The sequence below is a fragment of the Suillus subalutaceus genome (assembly GCF_016647625.1).
Source record: "Suillus subalutaceus strain FC151 chromosome Unknown DFJ58scaffold_5, whole genome shotgun sequence".
NCBI classification, from domain to species: domain Eukaryota; kingdom Fungi; phylum Basidiomycota; class Agaricomycetes; order Boletales; family Suillaceae; genus Suillus; species Suillus subalutaceus.
In genome coordinates this window covers 501,358-524,976 of record NW_024540254.1, presented here as the reverse complement: position 1 = coordinate 524,976, position 23,619 = coordinate 501,358, and the positions used below count along the sequence as shown (strand labels likewise).

The following is a 23,619-nucleotide window of genomic DNA, read 5'->3' as shown; positions in this document are numbered from 1 at the left end:
CGGTGTGTATTCAAGACACAGAGCGCGAATCTCCCACTTCGCATGCTGGATCACTGATGCACAGGCTGAAGAAGGTTTCCTCGACTTTGAAACATGGACTTTGAGTGGGATCACGACATGTGCTATAATCACATCGCCCGCCCCAGAAGCGACTCCGTGATTTTCATTTTTCCATTACATACATTAAACTGTGCGCCACGGAGACGGAGATGAATCAATGCCCCCACTGCGGGTTGTGTGTCAGATTGTGTCCTGCCCAATGATTTGGATGCCAGCCACGGCCAGTCCGGATGACGTATTTTCGTCTGCAGGTTTTGAACTCTGCTTAAGCGCTTTTCTTAAGCTTATCACGTTGCACATTACATTGACTCCGCTGTCAAAAAAGCTATGTGTGCAATTGGCCCACACACATGGGGTCACGTACTCAATATAAGCGGGGACGGGGAGTGTGGACCCTATCTTCGCGCAATTGAGTTAAGTTAAACCCGATGCATTCTCGCGCCCCCTCATAGTAGATAGAATTCACTAGCACAGTACTAGCGGCCACAATTATCTTTCATTCACTTTCCACGATTAAATGAACGGCCAGCCGCCAGTCTCCCCGAGCCCCTAGACGAATGAAGGACGAACGTTCCCTCTATCCTATGGCTAGCACAAACCCTCGACAAACCCTTGCTTTGAGCTCTCCATTTCCTAGGCCGCCCACTTCTATCTACGTCTATTCGGTGTCACTCATCCATTTCTCCACTCCACGTTTCACAAAGCTGGGTATTGGCTTGCTGAGTTTATTCGGTTCGTTCCGCAACACGAGGACTAATATGGGCATCGGACGCTCAATGTGCCTTTCTCTCTTCGCCATTCGTCAAATTTGGGGGCGCTCGTCGCTGCACTTTTATGGGAAGATAGCATATCATGTGAGTCCAACCGAGTGGTAGCTCCTTCGCTTCAAGCACGCCGATGGCAGCGGATGACTAGCAACTCCACAGCCCAACCTCCTATCGTTAGCCATTGGAAGAGCCTGGGGGCAAGGCGCCAGGGCATCATGAGGTCGCCGCGGCTCGCAATTAACTGGTGTGACCTACTACCCCCTTTCTATTCATAACCTTGACAGCGACGCACCCGACCTCATGCATCATCTTGACGTAGCGGGTGCACTCCGGCATTCAAAGTCTTATCAAGAGCACTTTGTTAGCGTGCTACCCATTGTAATTGGGGCTTCTTACTAGTTCGATTACGCGGTGCCGCTCATAAGTATAGTATATTATCGAACCCGAAGCACATCGGCGTCTTCGGCAGCCCGCAAAGCACGCTTCCCCTAGTCCAACGTATGGGCTCCTCACATCGGTAAATTCCGTATCTTCACATCTTTCACCCGCGAACCACAGTTTTCTAGGCAGGTCCACCTCTTTCTATCTCTATTTCCCGTCAAACGAAGTCCTACGGTGACCTTGAAATTATCCGGAGGCACGCCGTGGGCACTTTGTACGTATTGGCAACAGGGCCCAGGGAATATGAGCACTTATGCACGGTGGTACATTTCTGGGTGATCCGTTTATGTCTGCGCTGAGATTTCGGGACAGTGCGGATGAAAAGAAGTATTTCTTCTTCCTGGATGAGAACTGAGCTCGAACACGCATCCAATACAGTGGACCTTGGGACGAGTCGTTGCTAACGCCACTGCTCGGGCCGTTTACCCCGGGCCCTGGACAGTTCCATCTAAACGCCACGAAGGCTTCTAAGACGTCTATCCCCAGCTGGCCACCGTGCAGAGCGACGTGCTACGTACAAGACATCACCGCCGGGGGCGGTCCTGTGGCGGCGGCAGGATACTTACGTTATTTGAAAGTGACTCTAACGGTTTGGACGCGCTCCATGTCGTGATCAGGCCACAATTGGACATTTCTCGAAACGAAGAAGCCCGGACGATATGGCAAGCGTGTAACCCTGTTCTGTACATATTAAGCCACATACGAGTAATAACGTGCGTACTCAATTGCACCATCGTCCTCACTAGTCGTTCTTCCTTCACAAATGACCCTACGTTTTTTCGCGAGGTCTTCATTACCACCCTTTCCTGGCATATTCTACCCGAGGTCCGTTACCGGAGGTTCGGATTTTTTTACCTACGGGAGTAGAGACACGGAAAGCCGATGCCAGCGAACTCAATTGCTTCATTTCATTCACACACAGTTACCATCCATACACCGGCATCACCGAATGACAATCGTTTGGTTCCATGAAGCGGGAAACAGATAGACATGGCAGAGACTTGACATCACGGCATGATGTATGTACCTATCTAACCACGACTCTTCGCAACATCGGGACATCGCAACCAGGGTGCTCTTGAAGTAAAAATATAGTTATGAACCCGTTATGGCATATTGTAATTATCGCGGCATCGCATTCAGGAGACCTAATATGAATCGGTTTCTTTAATTGTGGGTCAAGAGTGGGTGGAGAGAGACGCGAGTTTCATACGATCAATAATTGTGAGCAACGACAATTAGCTGGCTGTGTATAGTTCAGCCGGCTTCCATTCCATAGAGTAGAGTTTGTAAGAGCTTCTCCTATGCAGGTTTTAAGCTCCGGCTTCCATTGTATCTGGCTCACAGACACAAAGAAGGATTAATACCACCCTCTTCCTTCTATGGTCTGGCAGACAGAGAGACTAAATCAAACAAGGCAAGTACAACAGCTGAGCCAAAATGTGTTCCATGGAAGCCGAGAAAGGTCACTTGTAGATCATCCACCAGAGATGCTCCTTCCACATTCAATTGACACTCGGGCTGCGGAGTCCATGGTCACCGAGAACGCCAAATCAAAAATGTTTTCGCGCCACAATAAGGTTGTCGGTGCCTGCAAACGCCACTGTAATCGTGACACGTTATCAAGATGAGGCGTGGTTCGTTGAACGGGCAACCCTGACTAGTCGACTGGCCAGGTCATGATAGTATCCCCTATCGCCAGTATCTAGCCATCTTAGCACCAAGTTAGAACCTCACACCGCTGAATCGCGAACGGTAATTGTATGATTGGTTACGAGCTAGTAGCTTGTACTGCACATGCAAACCCGTTGTGGGGAGCGCTACGCCACATGGTTTTTGTCAACGGGCACGTCAACGTAGGTTCTAGACGTCGAACCGAGGAAACCAAGGGAAACCTGAACGTGTAAATTGACTTCGCGTAACGGGTACGCCGGCGGCACTGTAGTGGAAGCTTCGTGAGAATGAGCCAGACAGATAGTTTAAACACGGGAAATTCAGACGGGCTGGCAGCGCTAATTGATACAGGAGAGATAATTCCTACTGAGGAGTCGAGCGCCTGGGACGTCTACACGCGAACAATATTTGTGCTTGTGGATACATGCTCCTAACGTAACATAGACAGCTCCGAAATCGGGAATACAGTGTTGCCGCAGGTCACCGAAATAGACTCGGTATGCTGCAAAAGCAGAACACCAAGGAACGGCTAAGTAAGAAAATAAGCGAACGCACGGATTGGGGCGTATCAGGATCACGGCGTTATGGGCGAATGCTCATACAGTAAACGCCCTGCTTGAAGACCCATGATTTGATTTCACATTATCGGACAGCCGTGTCGTGACCCCATTCTCGGTCTACTCGGTCGTATCTGTGTTCTATCCTGCACTCCACTGCCACCAAACGTTGCCAGAGACGGACATAGTGAGGGAAAGCCTGAAATGATGAGATACGTGTGGTCATAGCGTGGATCATAGGAACCCCCGATCTTGTCGCCAAAAAAAAGGTAACTTTGACTACTTCATAATTTTGTGAAGGCGAGTTGGCGGCCGTAGGAGCACAGTGCAAGTTTGACTGTAGTCCACCTCAAATTCATCAATGCGACAGGAGTGACGAGGCGGAACTACGTTCAAAACGCTGTTGTAGATAGCCCGGTGTTGGCTGCCCCAAAACATATGGCAACTTCTTTGCCCAAGGCCACAGCCAAGGCGATGCGAAGGGGATGTGAGGGGGGAAAGGTCTATTTCTTCCGGCCCTTACGACCAGGACCGGACGCAGGAGGACCCATCTTTCTAAGGCAGTCATCACAGAACCAACTCTCGGGGAGTGGTTGTTTGAGGTTGACGCAAGGGAGGTGAAACTACAAATGTGTCAGATTATGGTTACCAAAACATGAAGTATAGGCTTACCCATTGATACGGGCAATCTGGGTTGTCACACGCGATCATTTCTCCATAACTCAACTTCTGACAGAAGCAGTACAGTTCCTTATCTTCGCCATCTTCACCCTCTTCACCGTCACCTTCTTCTGCTTCTTCTGCACCTTGGGTTTCATCTCCATAATCGAAATCGAAGTCCTCAGCCTCAGATGAAGCTCCCCGTCTTCTCCGGCGGCCCCGAGTAGATGGAACATAGGCAGATGGCGCGGGTGATGGTAGCTTGATAGAGCCCTGCGTCGCCATCAATCTCCGTTCTTGAATCTGACGTTAAGCACTAAAGTTAATGACATAAGCGCGAACTTACTTTTAAATGCATTGTCTTCCCCAGTAACCGAAGCACGCCCTCCGACAGAAACCATGCTTCCTGAGCCACCTACCAGAGGGGTGGCGGTACCGCCAGCGAACGCGTTTCGCAAGCTTTCATTAATTTGAGCGGCTGGATTGCGTCCTCCAAGCACATAGCCGGCAGTGCCACTACCAAGTCCCGATACAGAGACTGGAGTCGAAGCTGCAGCACCAGCGAAAACAGATGCTGGATCCGTTTCTCCTTGTAGAACAAGGACACGCCCCAGATCATATTCTAACCGAGCCCGCTTCCTGGATAGTAGGTCAACAATACGAGAGGCCAGAGCAATTTTCGCGTCTGAAAGCGCTGAAAGTTTCTCTTGAGCATCCCTCAGTTTCTCAGTTGGTGGTGCTAGCGTTCTATCCTTCTCTTTCGAGGCGGGGTCCGTACCGTCCGATCGTAGGGAATGTCGCATATATTTATGAGCTTCTTTGGCTAGATCATTCTGAATGTCTTAAAATATACATAAATATTTCGTCCAGAGTCTGTGATATTATGGCCGCATACCTTGAGAATCGGTCTCTTTCGAGCGAAGCTCTTGCAGAAGAAATTGTACTTCGCTGGGTAAGTTATCAAGGGCTGATTATTGAGTCACTTTAGCTTGGCGAATACCATGAACTGTGAGGTTGGCTCACTCATTATGAATTCCGACGCTATCGTGACAGCTTCCTCCAAATTTTGGACGCTCGCAGTGCTCATGGTCTTCACGTTCTAATATTGTCAATTGTCAAGTCGTTGTGGCTCAGGGTGTGCTGACTAGAGTGACAAACAACGACGTGGAGTTCAAACTCCGCGAATTTTAGGGTTATGTAATGAAAACAAGCCGCATCTTCCGACTCGAGTCAAGGGAACTCTCCAAATAGGTCGACGTCGAACATTCGCAGCCGTTCGCAGACTCGCGGATTCGCAGGTTCTGTCAGCAACGAGTCATATAATAAAGGAAACATAATCTAACTATACCAAACTGCCCTGAGATGTTGATTTATGTCCAGGATCCTGTGAAGTCTCCCCTATCCAGACCTTTATAGACGAAGGAAGACAGTCGTGCCTTCCAATACCAATAAAGGGATCAAGCTCAAACATCGCTTTGGTGATGGACCCCTCGCTTGTTCAATGAGAACTTTCGCACGTTGTGCAAGTCTTCTCTGTCACGGTTGTCTGCGTGTCGAGTCTGTCATGGCAAGCTCTCGGTACTACTGAATAAATACGCGAAGAAGATTGCGTGGACTCCAACACTCCCATGCAAGTATCGATTCCTCGCAAAAATCCAGCAATTGCGAATCTACGATGAACATGTGTTAATTTTGGTGAAGTTCTATGTCATTGACTTTCCGCTGACACAATGCCAATGTCCTTCGTGGGTCCAAATGCTTTCACAGGATGAAATATTTAGGATGACCGAATCCCAGATATGTCATTTTAACGACCGCGTGACGACGTCCGAGTCGGCCATGATAATCACGAGGATAGTACAGTAACTTTACTAAATACAATGCCGCGTCGAAGGTAAGTCGATATGCCATCTTTCAACATCTTGACGCTCTCAAGGCGCCAGACGCTCACTGACCTCATCTGTCTTACATATGCTTTAAATCGCACCCGCTTCGGCAATAGCGCGGAAAGTGCGGCTGCGCATATCTATGAAATACAACGGATGAATACTCCGCTATCGGGTTCCTCCGATGCCACGATGGCGGATGCAGTGAAGTGTTCAAGTAACCATCCAGTAAAAATATGCACGCTCGTTCCCGAATCAAATCTGCGAAGCATAGAGAAATACCGATGAGTGTTCTAATCATATCAGCAAATGGGATGGTTGTAATGACGCGCCTTAGGGCACATTTCTACCTTGAGAAATTGTTCATTTACACTCATGCTTATCTCTGGTTATCAGTAGTGAAGTCAGTGGCGAGATGCTGTCCACTGCAATGAAACTGACGACGATGCTGTGTTTAATGTGCAAAAAATCATTCTATTGCTCCTTATCACCGCATATTGATTGAACTTCACGAGCAGGTCTCTTCCTTATGCATACCCTTATCAAAGCTTCACCGGTTCACTGATGGATCATCCACCATTCTACATCATTTGACTGCGATGTCACCGTGGTCAATTCCTTACTAACTGCTTCATTGCTATCGAACTCTGTATGTCGCCGTTGAACTAGAGTCCATCGGGAGATGTCTAAGCTGGTTCGCCCCTCATCCACTTTCGTCATCCAATAATTGTCGCGCTTTGCTGGACATGATGGCCCTGTAGGAAATTCTGTACTGCCCCCAGCTCTCTGTCCTAATGTTCCCAGTAGATTTGTGGACGTAGACTGGTAACTTGTCGACTTGTGTCATAGACAGAATATTGATGGTCTCGAGTGCAGTCTTCGGTTTCGTGTTTCAGAAGAGGACAGCATTAAACACTCAAGTAAGATGGAGATTACCCCTCCCGAATTCCATTGATGTCAAAAGAGTCCACCTGTGCTTAACCACGCGCACGCGCAATTCAATTGGTCATACATCTAGATCCGAGCCCCATGCACATGTTTTGAGAAGGCTCTTAATGACCAGGGGCTAATACCCTGCTTCCAATGGCATGTATGACAAATATCTATAACTAACCCTGTTAATGACTAGGCGGTGCACAACTAATCTTGACAAAGAACATATTGTAGCGCTAACTCGAGAGCCGTACAACGCTCCTCGGCATATCCGGGCACTTCTGTGACAGGGCTAAATTGTTATCCTAGGGCTTGACCCCATGAGGGGAACGCTTAGCGCTCTCGGGGAAAGCAGCTGTGCGGCGAGTCGGTACTAGCCCTGAACAGCGCGCTTTCGTCGTAATCGGCAGCGTGCCATCGGAGGATGGCAAGGAACCCGTCGGAAGCGAAGATGAGGGGGACTGATTAGCCACTTCGAGAGAATGTCGTAGACACCGTATCTAGCTACAGGTTGAGTATTAGAAATCTAGATCATTTGCGTGACTTTCACCGAGAAATGGTGCCTCTCAACGTTCAGTCACCTCAATCCGACGGCTTCACGTGGACGTAACTCTTCGGATGAAAATCGCCGTGTGCACGAGACTCCTTGGACACGCGTACCTGCAAGGAAACCTCCATGCGAAAAAACGGACGCTCTTTTCAGTTAAGTTAGATGACGGCAGACGTTTGTGCGTCTATCTGATATGGGTACCTGCATACAGGTAACCCCCGCCGCCGATTTTCTGGTCATCCGTAAGCCTCTCCATGTCACTGATTGCGACGAACGCGCGCTTCAGACAACTGCCGTGCCATCAGCCTCACCTTCAGTGCCCTGCTGCAGGACAACAAGCAAACAGTTGTAGGCATCTGAGAACCTCATTTAAGCGCCATTAAGCTCAAGATACCCAGGGGCCTGAGACTCCTAGCAATTATGACTGTTCGCGGCGACTTCAGCTGACAGTATAAAAAGAATCCTGGGTGAACTTGCAGGGTTTCAAAGAAGCCCAACATAAACACCCTCATAGCATTTCACCAAGCCCGCGACAATTCATCCATTATTGGTACTCTCAGTTCCGCGGAGTCCTTGGGATCTAGATCCTTGCATCTTTCCGTGTCCTGCTGATCAGATCGATCAACCGAATCGACTAGTGCTGCAAAATGTGTACCCATGCGCCGTTACAATGGCCTAAGTCACACGCGCACAAGAAACGTGAGCCTATTTGACGGTGTCTAGACAATCAATGCCCTTATCAACTAAGTTTGAAATTCTTACCGGAAGTAATTGTACATGTTAGTGTAAGTATCATGACACTGGACAACGAGAATGAAGTCGTGACCTTGTGTCGTTACTAGAGGTGCCGTTGTCCGTCCACAAGCCAGTCAATACATTGTATGACAGATGAAATAAAGACAAAGACCCTTTCTATGAAGTGTCAGTTCAAGATCACAAGTCAATTGTCACCTGAGCTCCTAATTCGGTGCTGGAGGTTTGTTTGTTCGGTGGATATGAAAGACGTTCCTGCTAATAGAACTTAGAAGCTAGGGAATCTAGCAAGTTCGTTAGCTGCTCCTTTGTCGAAGCGACCAGGGAAAATGACCAGACGGCGTGGTGGGTCGATAAACAATGTGAGGTTCCAAGTTGAGACAGCGAGAATTGAGTGAGACGAGCGGAGACCATCGAGTCTATATGCGTTCTTGAAACGGCATTTCATGCTTTTCATGTGCACCTAGTGGCTCGAGATAATATACGGGTAATGCGTGTAGCACTGTACACACGATTCGCGAGCGATACAATTATAGAGTCTCTTCGTGCCAAGACAATGACTGTGGAAAAACAAAAATTAGTGAGTAGGAGTCAAGCCGCGCCGGTACTTACTTGACTTCAAGTAGACTCGATTAAGTTGTTAACTAGATAGTGGGTACTGTGCAGTGTGCACTGGTGCAGGCAGTTCATGGCATCATAGACTGAGGTGAGTCGACAAGAAGTACACAGCCACAGCCTGAGCGTTGCAACCTGCCCACCAGGACCCAGTGACCTCAATCAGCACCAGTGTTTTGCTCTCGAGTCCTAAGTATTATCATGTCGTTCGAGCATGCTCCCGTCACTAAAGGTTTAACGAGGCTGCTTCACTATATCAACTAGCTCACTTACTGTGTTGCAGGTCTCATGATGGGTAGCGCATTGACATCCATCGTCGGTGGCATTTTCGATGTCAAGCACTACTTACACCTTCAGGTTCGATTCTTGATCCGTAAAAGATTTTTAGCTCAGCTATATTCTTGCAGCTCGTGCCCCACGTGTCACGCAACCATCAGGTATCCGAGTAAAGTTTATACATGCTTCATGAAATTGAAACTGAACTAGAACTTCCTCTTCTTTACAGTACTGGCGCCTCTTGCTTCATCATACTGCATTCTCAAATTCAAGCGATCTCCTCATTGCCGAGATTCTGCTATATGGCGTCGGTGTACATATAGAACGTCAGTTTGGAAGCGTTAAATTCGCGGTGTGTAGCAACATATCCGTTCTGATGTTGATGCACTAACCTATAGCAAAGTCATTCACCGCAGCCTCCGTTCTACTCGCAACGATATTAGAGTTTCTTACTCTCATATTATTCCACAATATAGGAATCAATCAGATCCCATCCGGTCCATCGGCACTACTCTTCAGCATCCTTTATCAGTGGTATAGGCTGATTCCTCCAGCGTACCATTTTAGAATATTTGGAATTGCTGGAAGCAATAAAGCGTTCGTGTACATACTTGCTTCTCAGGTAATATACCTTGAATTTGGTTCACGTTCTGTCGTTAATATAACTACAGCTTGCTTTAGGGCACCTTCCGGGTTCATTTGCCCCAGCAGTTGTTGGACTACTCACCGGCTTCATATATCGCTCAGAACTTGTCAATATTAAGAGTTGGCGACTGTCACCACCTATAATCCGCTTTAGTACGCGTTTCTTGCTTCCATTGGTAGGTTCTACTCGCGCACCACGACGGTCTACCCGCGCTCGTCCCGAAACAACCCATCAAGCGCCAAGCCCTGACATCGGGAATGAAGAGATAATCGCCACCGCGCGTCCTTCGGCAGGCACAGAAGAAACTGGAGGTTCCGTGGTGCGGGAATGGGTTAACGAACTCACAGGGAGGAACGAGCAAGGCACCACAGGGGTTCGTGTCCCGACCGATGCTGAAATTACTCAGTTGACAACAATGTTCCCAAATATGCAACGAGCCGTTATCGTCGGGGCATTACAGAGGAGGTTAGCTTTCCTATTATTCCATATAGTTTCAGGCTCTGACATGTGAATTGTAGTCCAAACATTGAGAGTGCAGTTGAATTACTCTTGGCTTCCTGATGATTTCGGTTCAGACATCCTTGCATACATCTCTTTGTCCCATTCGGAACAGTGTCTCACGCATTCTTGGAATACATATATCTTTTTGCATACTAAGATATGTAGCTCGGTATGAAAGAACATTTTCAAGCCGCGGACTCGGGTTCATCCCCTTCATACCCCTCAGCGTCCTCGTCCTCGGTAGTGAAAGCAGTCATAGGCACAGCGTAGAGACGGATCACCGACTGAAACATGAATGAGAATGAGCCCGAAGAGAGTGATGTGACTCTACCTTATTGGGGTCCTTAATAAGGACGTACTTGCCCTCAGGCATTTTCATGCATAAATCAGTGATTGTTCTGACGATACCCCAGCCATTGGCAAGAGAGACATTCAGCTGAGCAGCGAAGTCGGTTGGACGCATGGAAGCTGTGCTCAGAATGACATGTCGCGTGTTGTCTTTAGGGTTTCCACGCGAGATATAACTGTGAACGCAGGTCAAAAAATTGACATCAGGAATTGTTAAACACAAAGAGAAAAGTGTTTGGAAGATCAAATAAGAAACAATGCTTACCCTATTTTCATCAGTTCAGCTCCTGCCAGCACACTCTGTACAGTCCACTTGGCAAGTTTGCAACTGTTGTTTTTCATTTCTGTAGCAACTACAGCGCCACGCTGTGAATCTAGCTTGGACCGCCAGTCAGGAGCACCGCCTGCTCCTTGGGCACGGGGGTCAAATTCGTTCAATGCACGAATGGTGACTAATCCATGGCCCTCTTGCGGATTCCCTGGTCCGGGAACATAAGCATCCACTTCAGTGCGGATACAAATCTTCACATCTTCGTCCTCCGTGATACCAAGGTCAAAAACGCGGTAGCGGTATCCGCAAGATGCCAAAGGCTCCGTCTCTTCTGGGCCATAGAATGGGTTGGGATGGGCAAAGTCCGCCGCGATATTTTCCTGAACAGATTGGAATCCAAAGTTTTGATTAATATAAGTCGCCTCCAAAGAAAGTGACGTAGCCGAATTAATAGATGGCGGCTCTGGAACCGCTGTCTTCTCGGTCGGGTTGTTTGGGTTTGGGGGTGCAGGGTCCTGCGGAGGGTCCGAAGCGTTCTCGTTCACCGTAACAGTGTCAAATGGACCACCGTCACGTTTATCGAAGTACAAATTATTACCCTCACGGAGAATGACAATGTCCCAAGGGTTGACTGATCGAGGTGCGCACATGAGGACCGACAAAATAGCATCCGTCGTGTAGACAGAGGCAACATTTTTGGAGACCAACTGTGTGCGACATTATGCATCATAAAGTGCAGAGACAACAGAACATACCTGTTGGATGACGGGGTCATCAGAAGTTGTAGTGTTGTACTTGATGCGGTCCACGAGCTGTAACGGGCGTTCGGTCTTCGTTGTAATTCGATCATATGATTTATCATACGCAAAAACGCGGCCGTAAGTGTCACTAGTGACTGTCCTCGATACGGTACGATGGCTAGAAAACCACGAACACTCACATGTCTTCCGGCTCGTCAACTTCAAGCTTGAGCTTAGCAAGCCGATGGAACTCGATCTCCTCCAACATGGTCCATTGTGGGCTGATTGCAACAGACGATTCACGGGTGCGGTTTGTCTGATCCATAAAAATTATTAGCTGAGCCAGGAGTGAATAGAACAAGCAGTAAACCTTTTCCCAGTCTCTCCATCCTTTCCGACCCCCACGCTGTGCGCCCCCTCGGTTATTGAAACCACCACGGCCACCCCGCTGGGCAGCCCCCCGATTAGGAAAGGACATACCGCCACGACCAGTAGCCCTTCCACGGGTGAATCCACCGCCCCTGCGTGGAGGAGCAGCTTTGTTGTCCACCAGAGAAAAGCTAGATTCGTCTTCCACGTGGAAGTAAGCAAAAGCACTGGCAGTCCCACTGCCGAATGCCTGAGCACCATCTCTTCTTGAGCGACCTGGACCGCGGGCATCCCTTGTTGAGGGAAGTCCTACTGCAGTTTGGCGAGTATCGCCTGTGTCATTCCAATCAGCAAAGCGGCCGAGTTTATCAGATTTCGAGTATGGCGCATATGGGATGTCCTTGAACTTGAACTGTTCAGGAATGTTAGAAGACGATGGGCCCCATCCTCCGTCAGGATTGTCATGAATTGGCGGTAAAGTGAAGGAAGCCATTGTGGTCTGCGTTGATGGCAAACAAGATGAGCTACTGAAATTTTGAGTTCAGGAGGGCGTGGGAACCTTGTCTTCATCCTCTACAGTCATGAAGTGGGTATGAATCTATGATCGTTCCTCCTAAAGTCTATTCCATCTAATTCTTGAATTCTGACAGCGTCGTTCGGGAAATAAACAAGATTAATGAACGTGAACTCGAACTCGGGATTTCAGGATCATGGCATGATGAATATAAGGGTGAGTCGTGGTCCACTGCGGTGTTCTGGTGCTCTGACGCGCGCATGTCTCACTTTACTAGATTCTGCGTATGTATTTATCGGTGGTCTGCACCTTGACTTGACTGAAGGTGACGTGATCACCATATTTTCCCAGTGCGTCAATTACTTTGGCTATTTGAATGTCGTTGAACCGCTTGGGAAGGTATGGGGAAGTTATGGACGTCAATCTCCCTCGGGACAAAACGACTGGGAAAACAAGGGGATTTGCCTTCCTCATGTATGAAGATCAAAGGTCCACGGTGCTGGCTGTCGATAACCTCAATGGTGCCAACGTGCTGGGTAAGACGCTGCGTGTGGACCACGTAAAGAACTATAAACAGCCAAAGGTGAAAGGCGAAGATGGAGAATGGGAAGAACCCGAAGAACAGAGTCTGAATGCCAAGCCAGAGATGGTCATGGGTGCGTGGCCCCCTTCTAAGTTTTGGGCAGATTTTAATGCATGTCGCGGTCACAGAGGGAGGTCAAGCATCGGATTCAGACGCGTCTTCGGTTATTTCCATTGATCCGGAAGACCCCATGCGTGACTACATCCTGGCACAGAGGAAAGAAGAAAAAGCTCTAAAGAAATCTAAAAAATCCAAAAAATCAAAGAAATCCAAAACGTCCAAGAAGCGGCGCAGTGACGATGACAGGAGATGACAGGGATGAATGATATGAAGTATTTGTTTCTTTTGTTGATGATCGTATCTTAACACCACTATACACTACGTGTAATGTATGGCATGCGAGACTTCGGATGTTTAGAACATGGAAGGTTGTCCTTTTGGGCAGTGTGCCAAATCTTATGAAGACGGTCGCGGCAAGAACCGAATGGATGTACCCTTTGAAATCCACGACTCGGATATACTACGGTCCTACAGGCTCTCTGGTTTGTAAGCGGTTGACACCTGTCTTGCTGTCAGGTGAGGACATCAACCCTGCAACAAAACGAGAGGAATCTAAAGAATCACGACTCACCGCATGCTGTGTTAGTCTTATACGCATGATCACTTGAAGGATAATTTAGATTCGGTTTTCGGTTGCAGAAGAATTCTTCGCAACCTGTACCTGGGGAGTTTGAGACACCGCATTCACGGCCTGAGAATAGCTGGTCGGTGAGAGAATACGCACGAAGAAACAGGAGGGATATGTTTGGAACTATTGGGATAACAATGCTATGTAATAAACACTGCCATTCTTGTGGCATGCATGGATTACCAACTGGGCATCCTATCATTTGAAGCATACACAAACGTGAGAGGTAAAGCCAGCGCTCGCTAAATTCACTAGTACCTGAAGCAAGGGAGTGTCAATTTGGGATCGAGAGGAATCGGGAGCGTCCCTGGTGAGACTCTGAAGCAAAAATATGTGTAGATAAGTTTCCGTGTCCGAGGGCTCCTTAGACCTCCGTGGATGACCTTGAAAGGATTCATTACAGACTGCGGGATTATGGATGGAAATTTGTGCTGAGGATCTCTGCTTCACTGATCATTGAGCCATATAGCTTTAATGCTGACCAGGAGCGCTCAAGATAGATGGACCTGCATAGGCTATACGGTGTGGCGGCGTCCCGAAAGATGTCTATTTCATAGAGCAGATGATGGCAGAAAGATAGCTGTTCCTATCATAGTTGAGTTAGCTCCATGCCAGCGACATGACTAACACAAAACTCGTGGCTCACTTTGCTGGATGGGATGCACCGCCCCTTCGAACTAGCTGTGAGGAGCATCGACAAGACTATAGAAACCATAATTGACATACACACATCTATTCACATATTGAGTAAACGTGATGACTGGCGGCATTCAAAATATTTGATTGTGACAAGATACCCTTCGCGGTAGTGGACGCATCCTGGAACTTTGAAAGTCAGAATATGCGTTGGTCCATCGATAGGAGTTCCCGTCCGGATTACCAGCACTGTTGTCCCAAGGATACGAGAGCGTATGGTTGCAAAGAGAAGCTGAAAATTACCATCCATGCCATGGCCATGGGTGGGGCCCTCACTCGAAGAGGGAGCCCATTGGGGCGCGCACACTCTGAGACATGACTTCGCAGGCTTGTGTACGGGGGAAACTGCTATGCGAGTCCGCCCGGGCCCAGTCTGCGCCAGGCATTGGCCTCCTGTTCCGGTTCGAAGGGTATCACAAGCCTGAGGCCTCTGAACCGGAACAAGGGGAAATGCTCATTGCAACGCCGCCCATATTTAATCTGATAGAATATCCAACGATGAGCATGACAGAAACAAACTAAGAGTAAAGTTAAACCTTTTTTTGAATGATCATGAGAAGAAAGACGCTCCATATTTTCAGGTATTTCGTGTCACAGCTCCAAGACCAAAGTACTGGTGCGCTGTGCAAGCGTGTCTGGACGCTAAACTAACTGCCAGGTCACGGTCTCGACTCTCCAGTGCCGTGGCACAAGCTAGATCAGCATCTTATCGATAACGATGTATTTTTCAATGATGATGGCACACGTGACTTTGACATGTACAGCTCATCATATTGATTACCTCAGAAACTTCAAGTTTGACTGTTCATGCACATGTTCAGGAGAACTTGCAAATCAGTCGCGACGCCTTTTTGAGCAGATCACGTCTGATATACAGTCGTCTTGGACACCAGTGAGGACATTCAAAGATTTGCTTGGAACGCTTCTTGGACTAAACAACGTCTATTGTCTTTACAGCCACTTTCATTTATTGTATTATTCAACTCCGAAGGTGCTTTTTACAGAGGAGAAAGTCATCAAAGAGGGTTAAATACCTTGCTCTTGATTCACAACAGAAGCTCTCAAGTCGTCCACGTTTATTGAGTCTCTAGCGTGTTACACAATTTTATCTGGCTGACGGACTCGTCGAAATGATGCCTGTCACACGCTCAGCCAACCCAATTTCACTATCGACGTCATCCAAAGCCAAACCTCGTTCTAGTGTTGGAACGACAACAGATCTTTCAACTCCAGGCACGTCTCCGCGCCGCACTCCTCACTGCAAGACATGCCACCGACCGAGGCAGGGACATCCCCGCTCCGGTTGTCCTTATATCGAGCCCACGATGTCAGATCAGACTAGTGGTGCCACAGAAGATATTGTGGACGAACTATCATCCTTGCGCATTGTGAATTCCAGTGACGAGCGTTCTTCCCTTTCTACTGAAACACCCACCCAATCCAAGCACCGCAAACGCCGACTCTCTGTCCGTTTCGCCCTTCTTCCGGCAGGAAGTCTCGCTTCACTCTCTACCACATCTTCGGAAATCGTAGAGAGACTTCTCCAGCCAGGAATGATGAGTAACGTGTCCGATGATGATGCTGATGATGATGATGGTGATGGCGATGGTCAGAGAGCAATAATGCAATGGAAACGGACTTTAACTAGTCCAGAGTCACCTCCGGAAGATACTCCAGAACTCAGTTCCAGGTCGCGAAACGAGCCATACACAACCAGTCACCCTAGTTCGGGTACCGGTCTGTCACGTCGCATGCCGTGCACGCTGCGGACCCCGACTCCGAGCCTAGTGTCCACAGAACCACTTTCTAGCCACCCCACCAGTGACTCTGTCGATATGAACAGAACTATCTTCCTTGATCCAGATTCCGAAAGGAAGCCGAATCTTCTGGCGCGAACGATGAGCGCAGACGAGAGATCATTATTCCTCGATAATCTCACGCAATCATCAGGGGTTGCACCTGCCATGTTATTCTCTGTCCCATTAATCGATCTTAAGGCCGTACAATATGACGCAGAGAAACTAGGTTTCAGCGTTCGAGTTTTGCCAAATGGAAGCTCGCGAGAGCACCGATGGGTTATATTGGCTAAGGAGGGGGATGCAGCAGAATTCCTTGAACAACGTCTCACGGAGGAAGAAGAGAAAGGACGGAAAGCAAAGGGAAATTTTGGTGTTGCCGCTGGCGGTGCACTAGTTGGCGCTGTGGCGACATTCACGGGACTGGCGTTTTCTTGAAGTGACTTTCCTTGTCCAATATACTGATAATCGGTTCAATGATAAAGTACTCGTACGTATATCTGTATGCTAGCAGCATGTCTTATTGGTTTTGGCTTGCGGTATCCTGTCCTGCATTGGGTTAGCCATATTTGAGCTGTACCAAACAAACACAGCAAGCTTTGTATCTCCTGAGCGCTAACACTGTATATTTCATAACAGAAATGACCTCGTCGCCAGGAGGCACTGTTGAGAGTTTTGAGACGTACACCCAGGGAGCCGAACGAGATGAACAGGGTACTGGGGACCTTCCAACTTATAACGATGTTGCCGCCCAAAGCGGTCCAAATTCACGGTGCGCAAACAGGAGAAAGCGTTGATCAACACAATCTCACGTATTTACTGATCCTACTAGCTTTGGTCGCTGGAGAGGCTGGATAGAAAAGAGGTGAGCGAGCTAGGCCTGAGGCTTGATTGGTATGCTTGTTTTTGATCGGAATGCAGAGCCGCGGAGCGTTATGCAGACGTCACTGTCGAGGAATTTGAGCGCAGGCGAGCTAGAGGGTGGAGTGAGGATGAGTCTTCGCAGGTTGCTGTATGTGTGCATTCTGCTTCATGATGCTATGGTTTACTCATCTGGTATTGTACAGGAGGAATATCAAGACGACTCTATCCCGGAGCCTCGCAGCCCAACACTTAGTGGGCCACCGCGCTTGAGAATAAATGCAAATCTTCCTGCCCCTTCTCCTCCACAGGCACTTCCCGATGAATTACAAACTCCTGAACCAACGCTGGAGCCATCCCTGGAGCCTTCTCTGCACATACCAGAGGAACATCTGTTCCCGACTCATCTCTCAATCTATCATTTTGGATCTCGTTTTTTACCACACTCAACTGTGCCTATCAGATGTATTCTTCCTCTCCAGCATGATCGTCTCCTGCTCGTGGGCACCGATGTTGGGCTCTCAGTCCTTAACATGTTCCCTGCAAAGTGGGCTGATGAGACAAGTCCTGATGGGGTGACCGGTCTCATTCAGCAAGGACCCGCTGATGCACAGGCCAGAGTAATGTGGACAGGAGAGGCGTAAGTAAACGATCATTCGTATTCCCCTTGCTAGCTATTAACGCCCGGTATATTGTAGTGTTTACCAGCTGTCGCTTTTGGAGTATGAAGACGCCGGCGAAAGTGCCCCGCAGGGGGTCGTACTTGCTTTGGTAGGTCCTGAACTTGAGGATTCTCCATCTTCTGGCGCGCATCAAGAATCCCCGCGTTCTCTCAGAATGTATAAACTCGCCAGTCTGACCAACCTGGCAAGGTGGGCCATCGCGCATCAAGTGAGACAGTTATTTAGTCTTCCCTCACGTCATCCTGAGTATTCACTTCGCCGGGTCAGGACGCACAGCCTGTTGATTTGCACAGGTTGTCAGACTGGCATCCCCAAGAGACACCAGTAAAGAAGCATAGACCAGCAAGTAGTATTACGAGAGGCTTACGAAATCTCATCACTGAGCCCCGACGGCCCAGTTTCCTTCCAACATCAAATACAAAGCGCCCGTCGACACCAGCAAATAAAGATTCATCTTGGGATGTCGTCGACGACTTACCCTTGCGCTGGGCTACTGATTTTACGTCACTCTCATCGACTGGGTCTAGAATGTCGAATACGAGTGTGGTTTCCTATGCCCTCTGGCACGAAGGTAGCACGAGCTCCACTCGCCGTGCACTGCTTGCCGTGGCGACCAAGACCAACATATATTTATACGAGACTCCGAGAGGGGAGAGGGCTTTTCATTTCGTGAAGGTGTGTATCGATCTTCTGGTGTTTAATTTGACTACAGGACTCTTTGCAGGAATTTTACACGCCATCCCAGCCACGCTCTCTTACCTTCGTTCAGCAATGCGTACAAGACACTTTTCGATCACCGTGTGATGTTGGATCTCCTCGAACGACTGTTGGGCATGGTCATAGCCGTGTAGCTTCCACAGACGCCTTGAACAACTCGCGTACACCCGTAGTTGCACCTGTGAACATCACATATGAAGCCCAAACAGCAATTTTTGCGATATTCGACAAAAGGGCTGGAATAATACGAGTAGCTGATTCAGCAGTTACGGAAGTGGACATGTTCGAGAATGGAGGGAGCGTTAACAACCTTTCCCTTGTATCTGGAAGTGGATCCAGCGTGACACTGAACGCTGGAGGATCTCTCCGAAGTCGTCAGTCTCGTGGTTCGATGGATTTTGCGGCTGGAAAAGAACACAAAGGCGCTTGGGTTCTACCCTCAAAGGTTGACATTCCAACTATACATATTCCTCACCTTGGCGCCTCCTACAGCAGCATTTGTGTCCTCACGCGCGGCAAAATCACACACATCGTTGCTGCTCCCCTTCCCGCATCTATTCACTCCACGCCTCCTTTGTACATCGTAACCTGGGACTTCCCGCTTTCGAGCGTGACTGCACGAATGCATTTGCCAGTGCCAGGTAGTTCACAAGAGCTTCCTGAGCCTTTCTTACAACTGATTGGGATGGGCGATGAAGGCGTTGAGGCGCACGAAGTGCCTCTATCATATCTTTCCGGGACTTACAAGGGTAAAGGCAAGGCACTTCCTGAGCCTCCCTTTGCGCAGAATCCACTTGGCGAGGCTGGTTTCCTCACGGTTGGAGGACATTGGCGCCGTTACATCGGCGCGCCACAGTTGGAGAGAATGAATACCGCCATGTCCACTAGCTCGTTTGTGAGCACTGGAACAGAAGAACTCTTATCACGCATGAAGGCCGAGGAAGGTTTGTATGGGTGGTGGCGAAAGGAGTGGCAGGACTGGCGAATCTTCTGGTTGGGAGGTGACACCAACAACAACAGTCCGGTGGATAACTGCACATACATGACAACCTCTCACTGACTTGGTACTTCCGTGGACATCTTAATTCGGTCTAATCACAACAGCTTAATTTATATCATGTCAAGGTATGCATGTATAAAATCTCCAAAGTACTGTAACCGTACGTACCAGTAACGCAAAATAGAGTGTGGAGCAAAAGTTGAGATACACGAGTGCAGTAAAAATTACACATGCAAGAGATATCGTACTATAAGAATCCTGGGGTGGTACGTCATAGATGTCAAGCAGAACAAGGTAAGAGTAAAGTGTAAAAGGGTGTCTATGCACATTATAATATCAATTCATGACTTCCGAGATTTAGCTTGCGAAGGTCCTCCTCCAGTTTCGTCCATTGAGTATCTAACCTTGTGAATTTGTGGATGAGTGTCGGGTTGCGATGATTGAGGTTTGCGTGCCCGAATTACGACAAACGACTTTCCAGAATCCTTGGGAGGTGAACTACCTTCAGGCTCCACCTCGCACACCCCACTGTCCAGTCGATCCCCCTCGCTATGTCTGCGATTCCTTCGAATGTTGTACCAATGTCTCTTCTTCGGCTGGTCAGGATCACTGCTCGATTCCCCACTATTCGTCTTGGTCGCCATCGAAGGATGCTCCTCCTGTGGGGGAGCATTTACAGGCGTCATACTCAATGCAGCCATATCTCCGATAATAACTGCCGTTTGACTCTTTGTGCGTACGTGTGGCAGCATTGCTCCAGCAGATTGTCCAGAGTTCGTAAATGTAGGAAGGCGCGCAACGTTCGCTATGGAAGCAGTTGGAGTAGGCAGTTCTTCATCGTCATGGATCGTCTTCGTTGGTGACCCAACAGGCCCACTGCCCTTGCGTTCCATGCTAGGGAACGTGAAAGTTGAGCTCCCCCCAGTCTCGCTGGCAATCGCGTACGGCGAGTCGTAGTGGGCGCGACCGCCACCGATGCGGGAAAACCCTGAATTGGAGTGTTGGGGAGGTGTGCTAGTGGATGTGCGGTCGTATGAGCTGCGGGGACCTGGTCCTGGGAATGGCTGCCACGCGCCCATGATATAACCACTTTCTGCATCGTCATCGCTGTCTTCTCTGTAAGGCTGCAGAGCATGCTCGGGTCGCAATACTGACGGTGGGGGCCCAGAATGATGAGAGGAGCTGGAACCTTTGTCTTTCTGTGCGAAAGATGCGTTGGGTGGCGCATGGGAAGATGAATCATGTGCAGCGAAAGAGTCTCGAGCGACGGGTGAATGTCGTACCTCCGTGGCTTTGTAGTGTCTTCGTTCGCGAACACCTCTCCGTGGCCCGCAACATCCGAGAAGAGAAAGCACACCGATCAATCCGCTATCGACTGGCCGTCTGGAGTGATCAAAGCCGACCTGACCAAAAATGCGCACGACAGCTTCAATGACCTTGATAACAAGAATCAAGAACAACGCAAGATAAACAAGGCAAAGGACGATCAGTATGCCATAGGCTACCCAACCGCCTGCGCCTGCGCCAATCGAAATCTGGACAGCAAACTCTTAGCATTAGACTGTACAGAGACAGGTAGGCTTACTGTTGGCGTCAAAATCACTAGCAACACAGCAACCACAATACGTGCAACGCAAAATAAGAAGCTGATGAGGCCCATGCCTGCTCCTGCACCCCATGGTAACCAAACGCTCGTGACCAAAGCACTGACAACTTCCGCCACCAAAATTATAATTGCTTGAGCTGTCCCACTGTGTTGTCCGCATCCTATAGTCACCCCGAGAACGAGATTGGACAGGAAAAGTAAGCTCGAGAAAAGCTGCGAGTTCTGGCGGTAGTGATTGTAGAGTGGACCTAACGCAAGAAGAGTGCGTGTTTCGTCGTATAATTTGGTTGTTGGCGTCCGGCCTAGCCGCAGGAGTAGAAGAGAAGGAGCAATCACAGAGAAGAGAGCGAATGAGAGAGCCCCAAGTGCTAATGAAGACGCTGAACCTCCTGTTGAAAATTCGTAGCACGAGAATATGGTGACGGGTAAATGAAAAAGGACGAGAACGCGCACAAGGTTTCCTATGAGCACGCTAGAGTGAAAAGAGCTGACTTCCGGTCGAAACAAACGTCTCCTAAGCAAGGTGTAGTTGTGGCCAAATCCGGTTGATGATCTGCTCTCATCTCCGCTTGTGTCGAGCAGGTCCTTACTTCCCGCCGAAAGCCGCCGAATTTGACCCTTGCTTGTTGCAACTGTGAGTGCGGCAGAAGTTGGTAAATTGCCTGACGGCCGCTGTGAAAATACCCAATCTACCATCCACAGGAACAGACTCAGCAAGATTGTCCCAGCTATGATGGCCAAGAACAGGGTTAAGCAGATTGCAAAGAGATTTTGAGGTTGCACTCCAACACTCCATGCAAAGGATTGCATCCCAGTTGTAGTGTTTGATGGAAGTAGGAAAATCGTGTTCGGAATCGACTGGTCAACGTAGATAACAGAAGACGGATCGGCCAACTGATCGGCGAAGTCTGATGGTGGGTTATACGGCTGGACATTCAGCGGATTCCAGTGCATGGAATGTGCGTTCAGTGTGATGTCTACAAACCATTAGAAATTCGCATAGCACTATTCAAAACCTAAACTTACTGTACGTCAGCGATGCCCAAGCAGTTTGTGAAAGTAGGGGATCTGTAATTCATGACATGCAGTGTAAATCAAATTCTAAATTGCTACTCACAAATGAAAGGCGGCCACTGCACAGCAACCATAGCTAGGGCTGCGCACCACTGTGTGTGGAAGATGATATCACGCAACGATGGGGAGCCTGATGGACCATGAGCACCGCAAGAACGAACAGAACATGTGAAATTACTTACAAAATCTCATCAGGGCAGGTGATGTTGAAAAGCGCTCACCGCTGATAGCACTAGCAAGAATGAACCCAGTACTCTCGAATCGGTGCCAGATGCCTGGACCAGGTCTACTAAAGCCCCGACTCCAAGCAGATACGATCCGAGCAAAACCAATAATGAGCCAATAAGTTGCTGCAAGACCGACTGTTGCCCAGAATATGATGTGGGCATTGCCATATGGCGAATTAAGCGGTCCAGGATGAAGTGGTGTGGTTGTGACGCTAAGGCATAATATCTCATTTCCAGATGGGTCGACAGCTCTGAGTTCTGTGTCCATAGTTGTCAAGGAATTTTTGGTATTGAATGGTATGGATGCAGAGAGTGCAAATTGCCCCGCAGGGATGGGGCAATATGTGGTATTTGTGCCGAGAGGTGGCAGAGGAGAAGGTGGGCGTAATGAATCGCACAGAGCAGAGTTATTACTGAAGGTATTCATGGTAAGTGTCGTGGCATCCGTGAAAAGGGTAGCTTGGAGGGAAGAACATGAGACATGCAGTTAAAGCACACGAGTAAGCATGCGTACAGAGGCTGGTGCTGTTGGCAGAAGACGCAACGATCTGCTGGGAGGCATTGCCTAAAATCGTGATATTCAGCGTCTGTCCATTGATTATTTGCGAGTACACTGTGTCAACCGAAAGTTTCTGTGATGCACTTCCTGAGAAACAGTCATAAAATGGAAGTGTTGCGGGCTGTGCGAATGCCGAAGGGAGAGACGCGGAAAATGACAGGAAAATGAAAGCCCTCGAGACCGAGCAACACGACGAAGAAAAGATTGTGGACATCGTTGAGTACGACGAGCACGGGAAGTGCTGCCAGACTCCAGGCCCAAGTGCACAGACTTCCCACCATTTACCACGCCACCAACACGGATTTCATCTCCGTTCGTCGAACACAGGCTCTTGTAGCGGCGGACGTCCAAAGCCGTCCGTTCGTGTGTAACATCGTTGATTTTACGTAGGTTGCAGAATGGTCGACCGACAGACCCCAGCCCATCACCATTCTACCCGATGTCAACTTGTACACGTTCCTCAATTGCGCAATACCGCACCACCGTAGTAGACGATCTGAACTTGGTCCCATGGTTTTTCCTCCGAGTCAGCTCGCAAAAACGTGTATCTGGAGCATACAATTAGATC

General features: G+C 48.8%; 7 protein-coding genes across 7 annotated transcripts; 4 read left to right on the top strand and 3 right to left on the bottom strand.

Annotated features, from left to right (window-relative positions):
* Nucleotides 1–4,002: 4,002 nt before the first annotated feature.
* On the bottom strand, nucleotides 4,003–5,246 carry DFJ58DRAFT_713439 (uncharacterized protein; the record flags this gene model as incomplete). The annotated part of the gene is made up of 5 exons (XM_041383921.1): nucleotides 4,003–4,122; nucleotides 4,172–4,455; nucleotides 4,506–5,000; nucleotides 5,055–5,126; nucleotides 5,183–5,246. 5 exons carry the CDS (start codon nucleotides 5,244–5,246, stop codon nucleotides 4,003–4,005), a joined length of 1,035 nt encoding a protein of 344 aa, XP_041250008.1.
* Nucleotides 5,247–9,016: 3,770 nt separating this feature from the next.
* DFJ58DRAFT_759708 (uncharacterized protein) lies at nucleotides 9,017–10,431 on the top strand. Its single transcript, XM_041388365.1, has 7 exons — nucleotides 9,017–9,128; nucleotides 9,180–9,253; nucleotides 9,304–9,333; nucleotides 9,402–9,524; nucleotides 9,576–9,794; nucleotides 9,844–10,283; nucleotides 10,337–10,431. The coding sequence occupies exons 1-7, from the start codon at nucleotides 9,098–9,100 to the stop codon at nucleotides 10,377–10,379; spliced, it is 960 nt and encodes a 319-aa protein (XP_041250007.1). The 5' UTR covers nucleotides 9,017–9,097; the 3' UTR covers nucleotides 10,380–10,431.
* On the bottom strand, nucleotides 10,432–12,587 carry DFJ58DRAFT_759706 (eukaryotic translation initiation factor 3 subunit D). The gene is made up of 6 exons (XM_041388364.1): nucleotides 12,049–12,587; nucleotides 11,879–11,994; nucleotides 11,694–11,826; nucleotides 10,933–11,645; nucleotides 10,651–10,843; nucleotides 10,432–10,603 (listed from the first exon to the last, which is right to left on the bottom strand). Exons 1-6 carry the CDS (start codon nucleotides 12,538–12,540, stop codon nucleotides 10,505–10,507), a joined length of 1,746 nt encoding a protein of 581 aa, XP_041250006.1. The 5' UTR covers nucleotides 12,541–12,587; the 3' UTR covers nucleotides 10,432–10,504.
* A 108-nt stretch (nucleotides 12,588–12,695) lies between these two features.
* On the top strand, nucleotides 12,696–13,409 carry DFJ58DRAFT_615832 (uncharacterized protein; the record flags this gene model as incomplete). Its single annotated transcript, XM_041380969.1, has 4 exons — nucleotides 12,696–12,777; nucleotides 12,839–12,911; nucleotides 12,961–13,217; nucleotides 13,273–13,409. Coding segments are annotated over 4 exons (549 nt in total), but the record flags the coding sequence as incomplete, so codon positions are not given.
* A 1,914-nt stretch (nucleotides 13,410–15,323) lies between these two features.
* On the top strand, nucleotides 15,324–16,926 carry DFJ58DRAFT_910429 (uncharacterized protein). Its single transcript, XM_041395184.1, has 2 exons — nucleotides 15,324–15,420; nucleotides 15,486–16,926. Exon 2 carries the CDS (start codon nucleotides 15,659–15,661, stop codon nucleotides 16,760–16,762), a length of 1,104 nt encoding a protein of 367 aa, XP_041250004.1. The 5' UTR covers nucleotides 15,324–15,420; nucleotides 15,486–15,658; the 3' UTR covers nucleotides 16,763–16,926.
* DFJ58DRAFT_759688 (uncharacterized protein) lies at nucleotides 16,927–19,692 on the top strand. The gene is made up of 7 exons (XM_041388363.1): nucleotides 16,927–17,096; nucleotides 17,157–17,189; nucleotides 17,246–17,336; nucleotides 17,392–17,825; nucleotides 17,884–18,076; nucleotides 18,136–18,543; nucleotides 18,593–19,692. Exons 1-7 carry the CDS (start codon nucleotides 16,966–16,968, stop codon nucleotides 19,643–19,645), a joined length of 2,343 nt encoding a protein of 780 aa, XP_041250003.1. The 5' UTR covers nucleotides 16,927–16,965; the 3' UTR covers nucleotides 19,646–19,692.
* DFJ58DRAFT_759686 (uncharacterized protein) lies at nucleotides 19,693–23,346 on the bottom strand. The gene is made up of 6 exons (XM_041388362.1): nucleotides 23,007–23,346; nucleotides 22,448–22,951; nucleotides 22,309–22,395; nucleotides 22,218–22,259; nucleotides 21,171–22,168; nucleotides 19,693–21,120 (listed from the first exon to the last, which is right to left on the bottom strand). Exons 1-6 carry the CDS (start codon nucleotides 23,263–23,265, stop codon nucleotides 19,927–19,929), a joined length of 3,084 nt encoding a protein of 1,027 aa, XP_041250002.1. The 5' UTR covers nucleotides 23,266–23,346; the 3' UTR covers nucleotides 19,693–19,926.
* Between the last annotated feature and the right edge of the window lie 273 nt (nucleotides 23,347–23,619).

Coding starts and splice junctions, on each gene's coding strand:
- DFJ58DRAFT_759706 (XM_041388364.1), bottom strand. CDS start 12,540: ATGGCTTCCTTCACTTTACCGCCAATTCATGACAATCCTGACGGAGGA. Junction 11,827..11,878: donor GTTGACGAGCCGGAAGACAT/GTGAGTGTTCGT, acceptor GACAGTCACTAG/TGACACTTACGGCCGCGTTT. Junction 10,604..10,650: donor TTATTAAGGACCCCAATAAG/GTAGAGTCACAT, acceptor TTCATGTTTCAG/TCGGTGATCCGTCTCTACGC.
- DFJ58DRAFT_759688 (XM_041388363.1), top strand. CDS start 16,966: ATGACCTCGTCGCCAGGAGGCACTGTTGAGAGTTTTGAGACGTACACC. Junction 17,190..17,245: donor AGAGGCTGGATAGAAAAGAG/GTGAGCGAGCTA, acceptor ATCGGAATGCAG/AGCCGCGGAGCGTTATGCAG. Junction 17,826..17,883: donor GTAATGTGGACAGGAGAGGC/GTAAGTAAACGA, acceptor GGTATATTGTAG/TGTTTACCAGCTGTCGCTTT.
- DFJ58DRAFT_910429 (XM_041395184.1), top strand. CDS start 15,659: ATGATGCCTGTCACACGCTCAGCCAACCCAATTTCACTATCGACGTCA.
- DFJ58DRAFT_759686 (XM_041388362.1), bottom strand. CDS start 23,265: ATGTCCACAATCTTTTCTTCGTCGTGTTGCTCGGTCTCGAGGGCTTTC. Junction 22,169..22,217: donor TTGGGCATCGCTGACGTACA/GTAAGTTTAGGT, acceptor AATGGTTTGTAG/ACATCACACTGAACGCACAT. Junction 21,121..21,170: donor TAGTGATTTTGACGCCAACA/GTAAGCCTACCT, acceptor TTTGCTGTCCAG/ATTTCGATTGGCGCAGGCGC.
- DFJ58DRAFT_759708 (XM_041388365.1), top strand. CDS start 9,098: ATGTCGTTCGAGCATGCTCCCGTCACTAAAG. Junction 9,254..9,303: donor AGCACTACTTACACCTTCAG/GTTCGATTCTTG, acceptor ATATTCTTGCAG/CTCGTGCCCCACGTGTCACG. Junction 9,334..9,401: donor ACGTGTCACGCAACCATCAG/GTATCCGAGTAA, acceptor TCTTCTTTACAG/TACTGGCGCCTCTTGCTTCA.